Raw genomic sequence first — 13888 nt, 5'->3', positions numbered from 1 at the left:
AAATGTGTGCTCTGCCTGAGACTTATCTCATCAGATAAGGGGTTGTCTTGGAATGGAATTTTGAAACCTCATCAGTTGCTCATCTTTACAAAGGTGATGTTCAAGTAGATAAACTGGTCATAAATCCTGTTAAAGTCTCACTTTGGTCACTGTAAAACACATTAAATGTGCATTTTACTCTCATTTTACGCTGACATTGAGATATCATAGTCCTGTTGACATTTGAAACAGATATTTATCTACAACGACCTATAAACAACCACTTGAAAATATATGTTAAATAATGTTTTATTTTGAAATTGATTCTGATGCTAATTAATGTATCGCAAAGCAGTGTTCATGTAATGCAAAGCAGTATTTACAAAGACATGATTTTACAAAGCACAGTTAGAGACTTTGACAGTAATACTTACTGAGCCCCCCCCCCAAGAGGATTCAATTATAATAGTCTTACATTTTGTTAAAGAATTTTTTTTTTTTTACATTTGCATTTTCTTCAGACATTGACGAAACGTAAAAGCTTGTGCCGATCACACAAATCTCAGTACAGTTGCTACACAAGAGTCATAACCTTAAGGGATGCAGGCTGGAACCGTCGAATTTTCTTCTTTAGGGCACGGGACGCTTTGATGCGGCAGGCCGACGGCGCAGCCTGGGGTAGAGGAAGCCCCGCGGCCGTAGGCCCAAGTGCTGCCTCTGCCCACACCAGTCCCCCTTCCTCCCCTTCGCCCTCCTCTTCCTCTAGCTCATCCTCATACAGGGAGAGGCTACTGTCCGAGTCGGAGTTCGACTGGCTCCCCTGGCTGGACTCGCTGTCTCCGAAGCGGTTTGTGGTGTAGTCGCTGATCTCGCCCTCGCTGCTCTCGGCGATGGTGGAGTGGAACAGAGACGCGCACTCGGCCGAGTACTCCGACAGCTCCGACTCGCATCTCGGAGGGCAGCGACCACCGCCGGGGCCTCTGCTGGGGGCCGGAGGGTATCTAGCGTCCATCTGATTAAAGTAGGAGGAGACGGAGATGGAGGGTCTGAGGGAGGAACGGTGCGCAGCAGCAGTAGCAACTCCACCCCAATGTCCAGACTGCGGCCTCATCCCTGAGCTCCGGCCAGGGCCCTGGATGAGAACCTCTCTGGGTCTGTGGTTGTGGGAGGTGGACTGGGACAAGCGGACCTCTGAGACGGACAGGTACTTCTGAGGACATGGCCTCCGTTTTCCTTCTCCTTGTTCATGGTTGAGGTGCTCCAAGCTGGGCTGGTAGGGTCGGCAGGCTTTGCCACATTTGGTGGCCTGGTTGGTTGAAGCCAGAGACGAACAACTCGAGCAACAAAGAGACGGGTGTCTAGGGATGCTGAACTCGGAGGTAGAGCACATTGCAAGCCCCTTTTCTGCGGTGGATGACTTGGAGTTCCTCTCCACACGTAGTTTGGAGGAGGCCTCCCTCTCACGCTCCCTAGAGGAATGCTTTTGGAGGTGCTTAGACCCTCTTGGCTTGTCACAACTCCGTTTTCGCAATCGCACTGCCTTTGTCTTTTTGTCTGCCTGTTGGATCTTGACATGCTGAGTTCCAGCTGGGACAAAATGAGCGTGGACAAACTCAGCGGGAACAGCACGGTAGTCCTCAAAGGCTGTGGCAACCTTGGGTCTCCTCTCTGGTGGCTTAGAACTTGAGCGTTTCCTTGTCTCTTGGGCGTTACGTTCACATGAGTTCCCATTGGGGCCATCTCTAGTTAGAGATCCAACAACTTCTACCTTTGAAACCGTCTTGCTTGATTTTAATTCCCTTGAGATGGTTGTGTGGTTAGAGTGGCAGTTCTGAGTTGGTTCTTTTTTGTTGCTATTTATGCCTGCACTAGAGGTTATACAATTCCCTTGACCGTGATGATAATGCATCTTTGAGTTGTCATTTCCACCAAGGTAGTTATTTGACAGCATGGTGCTCTCTTGAAAGAAAATTGGAGTCTGCATCTTGCCAAGTTGGCCACTCTCCATATCCTGGGCAGCAGCAGCTAGAGAGTGTGGGGTGCTGGTGGACAATGACTCCATGGCGGGTGCATTCTCATTCAGAATGTTGAGTTTACTCGTGCTACGTTGAAGGATCTTGTTGATGTAGCCAACTGGTCTGGCTTGTGCTGTCTCAGGCTTTGCTCTGATGACCTCAGGGTCAGTTGAGCTGGAAGCCATCGTGCCTTCCTGTGGTTCGTGGTTTTCTGATGGCAGAGATGCAGGCGGATTGGCGCTGAGATAGAAAATAGGGCTTTGGAGGGCCACCGCGTGTAGCGGACTCGGGTAGCGGTAGACTTCTGTGCCGCCACGGGAAACCAAGCTGCTCTGGTATTTGACGTCCGCGTTCATGTTGCGCAGATTGCTGGACAGAGGTGAGGTCCTGACGTCAGCAGATTTGCAGTATCCCATTCCTGGAGTCATCATCCTCTCAAGGTCACCTGAGCAAGACAAAAAATGTTTGTTTTATTTAAAAAAACAACACATTTACTGAATGTCTTTACACAATGTCAACAATTGAACGTCTTTCCCAAACCGTTAACATGTTAAGTGAGGCCATTAGAGATTAAAGGCTGCTAATCACCTGTGGACACAGGTCTTTGTCTGCCACGCTCCGAGCCGGGCATGCCCGTACGAAGCCGACTGCTGCCCAGGCGGATGCCTGTGCCTCTTGGAGGGTCTGTATGGGCCGTGGGCTCGTCAGCTGACCGACGACGAGATGCATCATCATTCACGGCAGGGTTAGGAGTGTAGAAGACCTGGAGGTTGGATTGGGAGGACGACGACAGACAAGCACTGTACACAGATGTGCAGGAGTTGGAAAGTGACCCTGAACCTCCATCACTGAGCTCAAAAAACCCTGTTAAAAGAGAAAGGGAGTGTTCAAAGGGATTTTTTTCTCCTTGACATGTGAACTTGTGCTTACTCAAGGCCTTTTAGACAATGTCTATTGCCCGCAACACTAGCCTTTATAATGATTTGTATTACTTAACTAAAAAATATACTTTTTTAATTTCACTCAAATTTAATTAGAGGACAGAAATCTTCGCAAGGCGTTCCAAAGGAGAACGACAGGTGAGCGTAACTGACCCTGCTAAAGAGAAAGTGAACTAGCAAACCTGAGCTGGGGCGACTGTCGCTCTCAAGGTGCTCAGTGGAGGCTTTGCAAACGTCTAGTTTCAGCTCGCTTATCTGCTGGTCCAGCTGCTGAAGGTGAGTCTTCAGACCCACATCCTGCCTCCGTAGCCGTGTCTGCAACACAACACACAGAGGGAGAGCACGTACAATGAACTTTCTATGCAAACACAAGATGGTAAACACATACTCCGCTACACAAGACACATACTACATTGCATCACCCACCACACAAATACCACACATACTGTAACACAACACAAACAAGCAAACAAATACATTTTTATATAGAAAACATGTTATTTGGTTTAAATAATGAATAACAACTATGGCCTTCAATGTACCACTACAATGAGGACCTTGTAGTAATGAAGTGGTTGTTTAATTACACCTTTTTAACTCGAAGTGTAAAGTTTCTGCAGATAAGGAGATAGTCATGCTCTCAGTTACCAGCATAATGGTTGATATGATGTCTGTTAGTTATACGATGGCCTGGGAACAATAAGGGCAGTAGTTGATCATTAACCTAAACTAAGCTAAGGACTAGTTGGGGGTGTGATTTGTGGATAACAGACATCTCCCCCACAGCGCAAGTCAAGTAACAATTGAAACACAGAGAATATGCACCACTTTTGGGCACCAGTAGCAGAACTGATGCATTGACCAGATTTCTGTGAAAAGGGAGACTTTGCAACACACGTTAATGTTGTAGGCTAAGTTCAGCTTCTGTCATAAAACAAGACACAAAGTTGTGATATGGGATAACAGTAGTCTTAACGCAGTGTTTTTCAACCTTTTTTGTGCCACGGCACACTTTTGACACTTAAAATGTCCCACGGCACACTAACATCCTGTGTGAAGAAAACATGAACATACCATAGCCTAAAATTTCAAATAATAGACAGATATGGCCTTTTTATGGCTTCTATGCAAGACCTGCTCAATAAAACAAGCGCCCTCTGTTTCATTTGTAGATGACTGTATCTAATTTAATTGTTGTTATGAACTGGATATGTGATGATTCTGTGAATACTGGATATGGGGCCCCCGTTGTACAATGCCTGCATACCACAAATAGTGCAATCATACAATCAATGAGAGCATGTGGTTATAAATTCTTTGATGCAACAGTTGCTTTTCTGGACCAGTGAGTGACATTTGGGTAATTTTCTGCGGCACACCTGATGATCTCTCACAGCACACTAGTGTGCCCCGGCACAGTGGTTGAAAAACACTGTCTTAATGTGCAGCCAAAAGTTATCGACAGCTCCACTAACTTGCCCATACAAATCTGTAAACTTGACTACACTGTGATTTAACCATTCTTGTTTTCAAGGCAGCCCTAGCCCTATCCTGACATATAGGTGATAATCCACCTCTTGTAGGATGTGTCTGCTGCTGCATTCAGAGGGCCAGGCTACTGTGGGGTCAAACTTGTGTCGTTGCTCTGGTCACTTCACTGTTTCCATTCTCATTCCACTGAGTTAATGTTCACTTCACGGTGCACTCCCCCTTCGAACCCCCAGCTGCTTGAAATAAGACCGGTTTTGTGACCCTTCCTTACCCCCTGCTGCGCTGATAACAAACAAGTTGCACCACATAGCCTACCACTAAAACGCTACATGGCTGCAGACCAAACAAACAATAATAAATTACCACAGACAAAACGTGTCCAGTAACTATCTGTAAATACGTCTAGAAATGGCAACATAAAAATCACACATTCTAATGATTTGATCATCCTGAACGTATCGCTTGCACCACACGCTCACCTTCGAAGTGTTCTTAATGGGCTACTGTGCATATAGGCTTATTACAAAACAGACTAAATAATAATAGTCTAGTAGGCTAAAAGAAACACATACAGTACATATGTAGTCTAAGCCTGGGTTACAATATATGATGTTGAAAAACATATTAGTCAATCTCACCAGTTGTTGTTTAAGCGCTGTCAACGTCGCTTCTAATCGCTGTTCTTCGGCATCAACTGGGTTCGACTGACAAAGATCCGTCGTCTCCTCCCGATCTATGCGGAGCGCCCAGTGGACCATGTCGGCTTGTTTCTCCTTGAGAAAATGCAACTCTTGCAGCCCAGCTAGAGCCGCATGTAGCCGCTCTCCGACGCGTCCTCGGTCTATGCCTGCGGCTCCAGTTAACATTCCGGACCCCGGTACCTTTTTGCTCAGCATTTCAGAACACAATCAGGAGGACATATCCAAAAACAGACAGTTATCCGTATCAATCAGGGGTTAGATCTTCGGTCTTCAGTCTTCTGGTCACCAAAGTCTTTCAGCTGTTGCTGAGACGGGATAGACAATACACTGCAGCTGCTGACCAGTGAGCTGTTGGTCGTGTGATGATGGGACGAGCTTGTGAAGTGCCAACATACCTGCATGGGACGACACACTTCGGAATCCCGCCCCCTATCCTTGCTTGGCTTGCCCTGTCAGTGGCCGGCTGCAAAGGTTTAACTAGCCTACTAAACACCCTGTTGTTATTGAAATAGGTTTTAAGTACACTTGCGCACTGGCAAATATTTGAGTCGTTAGTTGGCTTAAAAACAAAAAAAACATGCAGATGTTCAACAGGCCTGCTGGCCCTACTCCTTAACTGATTTTCACCTATATAGGCGTGTTAATAGACGAAATTGCAGCCTCATAACTATATAATCTGCCACCAACACCAGCTAGTTCGTGCAGCATTGTTTCTCTTCACAGCTAGATTTCAGCTTCTTCCATTCAGTTCTTTCATTCGCGCAGAAGTTCTCCAACAGGTTGATATGTAGAGTAGCTAGGCTGGGCTTAATACATTTAATTGCCCACTGCTAGGTCACACATCTAGTATGAAATCCTTTCTGGCTAGTAATGTATAGCGCGGGAATGATGCCAAAAACCTCCCTTCCTACCAACCGGTGGATCCATCAAACGTCATGTCAAACGCCTACCAGCACGTTCATTGCTTTATCATGCATAAACAAATGTGTAGCTACCTCTCCGGAGGTTTTGTTTTTGGTGCATTTTGTCTGTTTGTCTAAAATCTAAGACAGTTCTACTGTCTTAGATTTAAGTTTCACATTGCAAGTAGGCCTAACGCTTAACATGACCAATAGGGCTACAAATTGTGGTTAACTAGTGTCGATAGCATATTGCGAGTAGTTGTGAATCATAGGAACTTTAATCGTAGCCTATAGCCAAATTGAAATAAATGCGAATTTATGATAAGCCTGTCAGTTCGATTGGCGACCCACAGTGTGATAAGCAGGTTCCCCCGAGCAGTCTGCATTGCTACACTGAGGGCTTCTCTGTCTGCTGATGTTTTGCTCAAAGGTCCAGGCGGTCCACATATCCTTCATGCCATTTCAGCTGAAAACACTTTTCATTTGTTAGCCTACTTAATAAACGTATCTTTATTAGTGTCAACATTACAGTATTTAGGCTATGTTAATCTCAAGCCACTCTAAGAAATGGCCGTAGGCCTACTTTTTCAGTACAGCACAGCAAAATCTATTCAGATTACAGTCCGAGGGATATTGTCCATAAAACGTTGATAAACTAGGCTAGGATACATAATCACATATTTGGTGATGATTTGAAGTGGGCTCATATGCGACAACGTATTGATGTAAGAAAGAGAAAGTGTATAAGGCCAGCCTATGGCATTTCTCATATCTAGCAGATAATTGGTTATAGTCCTGTTTTGCAGATGGTTATTACGCATAATAATTTAAGCAACAATAGCAATAGCTTGGCACTAATAACGACACAAATAGACTAATGAATGTCCATTTAATGAAGTTTCAACATTGTACAGTTTTCCTACATGTATTCATGTTCCAACACAAGCCTAGGCTACATGTATCCATAATGTTCCAACAGAATAAGTAGCAATTCTGGGCACATGTTGGATACGTGTAGGTTCATAGGTATATGTAGGCTGCTTATAAAAAGGCAATTATTCTGATACATGTAAGTAAGGCGGGTGGTGTGACGTTCGGTTGGTCGATCGGTTGGTTGATCAGATGGACGGTCGGAAGGTTTTAGGCACGATTCCATAGTAATGAGGAAAGACGCTATGACCTACACTGGATCTGGTGCCTGTTGTGTAAGCAGCGACCTGTCGCGCTACTGATCTCTAGTGATGAGCAACCGAAATTACAGGTGAGCCGAGGCCCGCGTAGCTCAAACTGCACCTAACAGGTTTGCAACGATTGCGACACCTAACGGGGTACGCTTACTAACACGCTTCGGGCATGTAAAAATAGGCTATTTTATCGTGATACCTTTAATACCTGTCAGTAATGACAGGTGAACAAAACTGGCTACTGGTCAATTAAGCAGTTAGTCAATTTCTCTACGTTGCGAGATTGGAGCATTGAAGTATTCAGCTTTCTTAATAGTCCAGTGGACAGAAAGGTGAACCCGGAAAAGTTGAGTACACCAAAGTTTTATAATGGAAATATATAGTATGGGTTCCCAGCATGCAGAAACTGCCGGATGCTAATTTGCATATGTTGGGCAATTTGTGTAATTTAGATAATTAGCATACATTAGCAAAATCACCTATAATGATCATGTAATAAGAGCTGCTTGGCCAAAAAGTATGTTTTTTGGGGGTAGGCCTACTGGAGATGCTGAGTCCATATCTGACATTTTCAAGATTCAAAATCACTATTTAAACTTGGTTTGGTCACGTTTTTACACTCATTAAGCTGATTTTGCTGAGTTTTTGGTGGCAATTTAGACGGATTTTTGGAGGATAAAAATGTTCAGTGTTTAGGAATAATTTGGATTCTCAAGTTATTTCTGAATTCCACAATCATTTTGGAAATAGATATTCACTGGCCCTCTGCTGTGACTCACAATTGAGTAACAAAGGGAAGAACTAGCCTCTACTACTCCTCACTGTCCTCATCCGTTGTCCTGTCGCCATCTTCTCCAGACTCTTCATCCCTGTCCTTCTGCTGTTTTTGCTGTGTAAATATATTGCCACATGTAACATCACTGCCTTTGCAGAAACAATAATTAGTACAGGCCAGGTCTGCAGCTGCACTTTCCACACACAGTTTTAACCCAGATTTGCAGTTACAGCTGATAACATCTAACAAATCAGGAGGAGCAACAGGACAGGACAGAATCAAGGGTGGGCAAGTTCCTCTCCTTTCTTCATACCTGTCTTCTAACTCCCTCCAAACGCGGTTATATCCACAGCCGGTGGATCAGGACGGTCTGCTGCTTTCCAAAGCAGCACCTGTAGATGGGCACGTTTTCCATGGAGGAGCAAGACCTCACCGCCAGGGATGAATTACTGCACGGGCCTACCGGGCCAGGCCCAGGGGCCCAAGGGGTCAGGGACCCTGAAGCCCAAGCCTTTGCATGAAATCATTGCCTCAATATCAACACATCAGGATGTAGGCAATGAATCTGATTGAATTTAGTATTGGCCATCCCCAGAATGCACCAGAATACAGGAAATCACATCAAACAAATTAAAACATTTCTGGAAGGACCCCCAAACCCCCCTTCCACATATGCGACAATTAATGGGGGGCCCTTAATACATCTGGGCCCAGGGGCCCGAAAGTTCATAATCCTTCCATGCTCACCGCTAGGTGGAGGCCCAAGCAAAAGGATCCGAAGAGAACACTTGTAAGGGGTACTGAAAAGCTTACAGAGGCCTTCAGACCTTGAGCCCCTGCCCCCGCCGGACAGCTTTAGGCTGGAGTTGGCAGTGGCCCTGGCTGCGGAGCAGAGCAGAGGTGGAGCGGCAAGGAGGTGGTGCCTTGAGGACGGACGGTTGGCGGAGCCTGTTCGAGTTGGCCTGTTCGCCGGTGCTCTTTAGAAAAATAAGGGGGAAAAAAAGTTTGTTGTGTGAAATCCGATGGCACGAGCCAGAGAGACGGTCTAGGCCTTGGCGCGATCGTGGCGGTGTGGAGCGGCCGGAACAGCGGAGGACAGCTCTGCGACAAGGCAGCAGAGGAGGGACGCCAACGTCGGTAGCTGTAGCCTGATTGCACAGCGTGGTCCGGCTGCGATAGAACTGGAGTCTGCTGCCCCGACTGGCGAGACGACGGAATGGAGCATCGGAGGTGCAGTGCCAGTTACGGTGCTCAGCGCCGGAGAGTCTGTGGCAGTGGAGGCTAGGCCCCGCCAGGAGGAACGTTGCGGTGGTGCACACTGCGAAAGTGCGACCTGAGGGCGTTCTCTGAAGGGAGCCGGGGACGAGAGGCAACAGACCAGGTGACTGCTAGCACGCATTGGGCCGCTGGTGGTTGTGGTTCCCCAGGGTGAGTAGGGCTCTTGCGGTGTGTGCACCCCACCTGCTGTGTGGCAGTGCCAGAGACTAATTGCTGGACTGAATTTGGGAACGCCCGCGCCGAGGATGGCAATGGCTTGCTGGGGGAGCTGTGCAACGCCAGCGTGCTGGACTGTGCTTGAGATTCCCACGATGTTTCGCGCTGGGGATTCTGGGAGAACTGAATGATCATCTCAATACCAATGTTTCCCAAAAGGCTTGTCCCAAGGAGAACAGTATTACCTTAAACACACATGAGGAAACTGAACAGTCCAATCAGTAGACTAGGATAAGCTAGCCAACTATGCTACTTTGTTTACAATATTTCCAGGCTTCAACCAGACAGCTGAATGTGGTAGAGTTGTAATAGAAATAGTAGGCCTAAGCTATAGGCTAATCTGCATAAAGTGTGCTGTCATAAATATCAGACATTCAGTATTCTCTCTTTTTATATCAGGATAAAAAATATATATATATATACAGATATATTACATTGTAATCCTCTGGTATTCTTAGGTAGGCTATTGAAATGTCTAGCCCCCCCCCCCCCTCCAAAAAAAGAAAAATCGAGGTTCGTATCAAACCGTGGGTCAAAAATCGTGATACGAATCGAATTGTTAGGTTGGTGTATCGTTACAGCCCTACTGTATATCGCTACAGCCCATCCTCCAAAAATCTGTCTAAATTGTACCAAAAAACTCTTTGCTTTGGTGCTTTTTTCAGATCAGAATGAAAATGCTCACAACTATTAGTTCAACCTCCACAACATTTAGTCATTTGTGCACATCATAGTAGCAATTTCTCCTTCCTCTGAACAAATTGCAAATGCTTTTGAACATGTATCAGTTGCTTTCATACAATTCTCTGCTGTTTTTTAACATTATCATTTGCTTATGTCATGTCAGTCAAAATTAACTATACTTACGGATGCTGAATAGTCGTTCCTAATAAAACTAATAGTCTTCATTTCATTGCTTGAGTCATTACATACAAAATTGTTGAACTAGTTATCAAATTCTGTCACAATGCTGTAGAATTGCAAAGAGCGTACAGTAAAAATGTACGTATTCAGTGTCTTGTACTCACTCCATTACATTACTCCCCTTATGTGTAACTTTACTGTAGTTTTCAAATGGCTGTACAAGTACTGTATAGTGCTGTCTTGAGCATGTTCAGGTAGTGTCACCGAGTTCTGACCTTTTTTGCATGGGAAAACACTGAGAGAACTGTCATAATGAAAACATGACAAAGCCATTTGACTATCTTGTTCATAAACGATGGTGTCAAGACTTCTCATTTTGATGACACTGACAGTTCCATTGACATAAATATTTGCTTTTGAGGAATGGACTATCCATTTTGAGCAAGTGACGTGCTTTTGCAGGTCATCCACTAGGTTTTGCAGTTTGCACTAATTGTTTTGAGAAATGCACTAACTGCTGTGCAAATGTTAATAGTGATGTGAGAAAAGCACCAAAGCGACTGAGAAAAACTGTAAATAGTGATTTTGAATCTTGAAAATGTCAGATATGGACTCAGCATCTCCAGTAACCCCTAAAAACATAACATTGTCCATTTTGGCCAAGCAGCTCTTATAATATGATCAATACAGGCTATTATGCTAATTTATGCTAATTAGCTCAATTACACAAATTGCCCAACATATGCAAATTAGCATCCGGCAGTTTCTGCATGCTGGGAACCCATACTATATATTTCCATCATAAAACTTTGGTGTACTCAACATTTCCGGGTCCACAATGGGGCTCTATGGGCTGTCCACCGGACTATAAGTGTTATGCTAGCCTACGAAAACACGAAATGAATACATAAAAACGCGGATGTGTTACATCTGCAGGCCTTGTGTTATATGTTATAGGCCTACCTTACTTTTCAGCGAGTCCAGTTCTGTAAACTGATGTTAGGGATTGGCATAATAAAACATAATAATAGAGGATTCTTGTGGAAGGTAGGACCACTTTAAATTAGGCCTACATGCATTTACATTAATTTAACTAAAGCTTTAGTCCAAAACACTTACAAAATACAGTACAGTGCGAATAGGAGACAACGGTGTAGTAAGTCTACTACCCTGCATAAGAAATAGAATGACAGTTCAGAGTCAAGTTAATTCAGGGACATAGTTAAAAGGGATAAACAAGATTGAGAAGAATGTCATGGCAAGTGAAAGTTCAGTGTTTTTGGTTGGTGTTAGAAGAGGAGGTAGCCTAAATGCTGGGTCTTCAAGAGGTTTTTGAAGATAGAGAGGGGCGCCTCAACTAGTGTGTTCCATAATCGAGGAACCTCAGATGAGAATAGATTGTTGTTAGCTAATGTATTACTTAGATCTGTCTGTGCACTTAAAATAGGGAAGACCAACCAAGGCTATCTTGCCTTGCCTTTTGCAGCACGATTCTATTTATCCTGTAGCTTTATGGTTATGGCGGGGTGTTTCAGTACTCTGTAATTCACCTCACCAGTATTTCCTTTCTATCGAGTAGGCTACATGAGACATATTTTCAATAGGCTACTTGTTTTCACATATAGCCTATGGATGTGCATTGACAAATATGTTTACAGCGTTATATTTTTTCACACCAATGCATTTGTTAATAGTGTTTTATTTGTAGCCGCTGTGTATTTTGGAAAGTATCCCAGACTGTGAACTAATATGCCATTTATCAGTGTCGTGAGTCAGAGGAAGTGCCGTTTCCTCTTTCTTTGATGCTCATCTTAAAATGCAATGTTACTAAATCTGTTTCAGAGATTGTTGATGAGAAAAAAACAACAATAACAACAACAACAGAAATGCTCTAAGGGTGACAGCTGATAGCATCAGTGTGGAAATGTTTGAGCCCTTAGCGGGCTTGCTGGATCCATTGCGCGTTCTCTCTCTTTCTCTCTCTCTCTCCCTCTTGCTCTCTCTCAGTCTCTCTCTCTGTGTGTGTTCAACTGTCTGATATCTTCCCCTCATAAACGGAGCGTTTCTGATATGGCTGCTTTGAAGGTGGCAGCCGATGGAGGTATCCTGCCTTGATTGAGGATGTGATGTCAGATGCACAGCTATGAAGAAGATGTTCATGGAAAACGTAGGAAGACACAGTAATGTGGGTGGCTTTGTGAGACGCCTTTTGTGACATGACAGACAAGTTTTTATGAAAGATGGTTAGATACAGTGCACACCACGTAAATGACTTGTCAACACAAAGATGTTGCTCATGGTGCCCAGAGAGGGAATGCGGTCAACTGAGTTACTACTAAATTCTGGGTAAGTAGAGTGATGCTGACCTTCTGACCTATCAAGGAAACAAACCCCAAAAGATTTGTTATGTTTATGTTATAAATATACAAATGTTTTTATGTTGTTTTTTTTTACAATAATTCTGATTCTTTTCAACATAGTGAAATCAGACACATTCGAGGTGGCCAGACAGAAGAGTTTGATGGAGATAGTCCAGAAGAACTCCTTATCAGGTGATGTGTTGGGGAAATGACAGTGAAATGAAGAGTTTACTGTCCATTCTTTTAGTGTATCCTTCTTGAGATTTTAGTTTCTTTGATGGACATTATGCACACAATGCTGTAGAAAATGAACCATACATAAATTTGAAGAAATGGCTTTACCTAGACATCCTCATACTGTTGACACCTCTTTCTACACTCACAAATGACACTAGTATGTCTGTTTTCCTATGCCTTACCTATGGAGTAGTCATTTTTAACTCCTAATGGCAAAATTATGCTTGGCTTTGACCCGGTGAGCAATACCTTTGCCAAAGTTTCCGCTTGCTGTCTCAATGTCTGTGTGGCTTTATCCTCGCTTCAGTCTGTCACAAGTGTATATCAGGATAAGAGGACTTAGGAAAAACGACCACGAAGAGACACAAAAAAAATGGAAAAGGAAGTATAATCCAAAGTGCTCCTGTTTGGCATCCAAAATGGGGATTTGGACGGAGGCGATCATAGATTTTATGACAGGAGGTGTTTGCCAAGAACAAAGTCTGGAGCCACTAAACAGCCGATAGGAGAGAAAACCTGGTGTGTCACAGGCACGCTCTCTCCTCTCCACTCTCAAGCTCTCGACCCGGGAGCAGGGTGCCAGATGAAACAATGGCCGCGTCTTACTCAGCTGGGAAAGCAATCAGTTTCACTCACAGGCAACCAGGGAAACTCCCAGCTACACTGTGGGGAGCCATGGACGAGGTGATATGTAGTGTAGTGATGCACAGTGACTGCTGCACTCAGGAATAACCTGTTTGCTCAGAGACAGGTCAGCAAAAGGTTTTACAGATGGATTGGACTCCTTTACCTCTGAGAAGTGCAATTTCTTTGGGTAGTTTGAAATCAGTTTGAATGTGCGGTTTTGTTCACAATCATGCAGTTTTTCACCTCATAACTCAAAATTATTATGAGTTATGTAATGTCTTTATTGAAAAGTATACTGTGCATTATTTTCCAGCACAG

At 44.2% G+C, this 13888-nt stretch overlaps 1 protein-coding gene across 1 annotated transcript; it reads right to left on the bottom strand.

Moving 5' to 3' along the window:
• Positions 1-272: 272 nt before the first annotated feature.
• dact2 (dishevelled-binding antagonist of beta-catenin 2) lies at positions 273-5486 on the bottom strand. The gene is made up of 4 exons (XM_042064807.1): positions 5065-5486; positions 3118-3250; positions 2583-2858; positions 273-2439 (listed from the first exon to the last, which is right to left on the bottom strand). The coding sequence occupies exons 1-4, from the start codon at positions 5320-5322 to the stop codon at positions 554-556; spliced, it is 2553 nt and encodes an 850-aa protein (XP_041920741.1). The 5' UTR covers positions 5323-5486; the 3' UTR covers positions 273-553.
• Between the last annotated feature and the right edge of the window lie 8402 nt (positions 5487-13888).

This window comes from Alosa sapidissima, chromosome 16, assembly GCF_018492685.1.
Source record: "Alosa sapidissima isolate fAloSap1 chromosome 16, fAloSap1.pri, whole genome shotgun sequence".
NCBI classification, from domain to species: Eukaryota; Metazoa; Chordata; class Actinopteri; order Clupeiformes; family Clupeidae; genus Alosa; species Alosa sapidissima.
This window is presented reverse-complemented; position numbering and strand designations above follow the sequence as displayed.

Bases quoted from the DNA above. Each gene is read 5' to 3' on its own strand.
- dact2 (XM_042064807.1), bottom strand. From the start codon at position 5,322: ATGCTGAGCAAAAAGGTACCGGGGTCCGGAATGTTAACTGGAGCCGCA. The intron at 2,859-3,117 runs GTTTGCTAGTTC...CTCTTTTAACAG, and splicing joins CGACAGTCGCCCCAGCTCAG to GGTTTTTTGAGCTCAGTGAT. The intron at 2,440-2,582 runs GTGATTAGCAGC...TGTCTTGCTCAG, and splicing joins ACAAAGACCTGTGTCCACAG to GTGACCTTGAGAGGATGATG.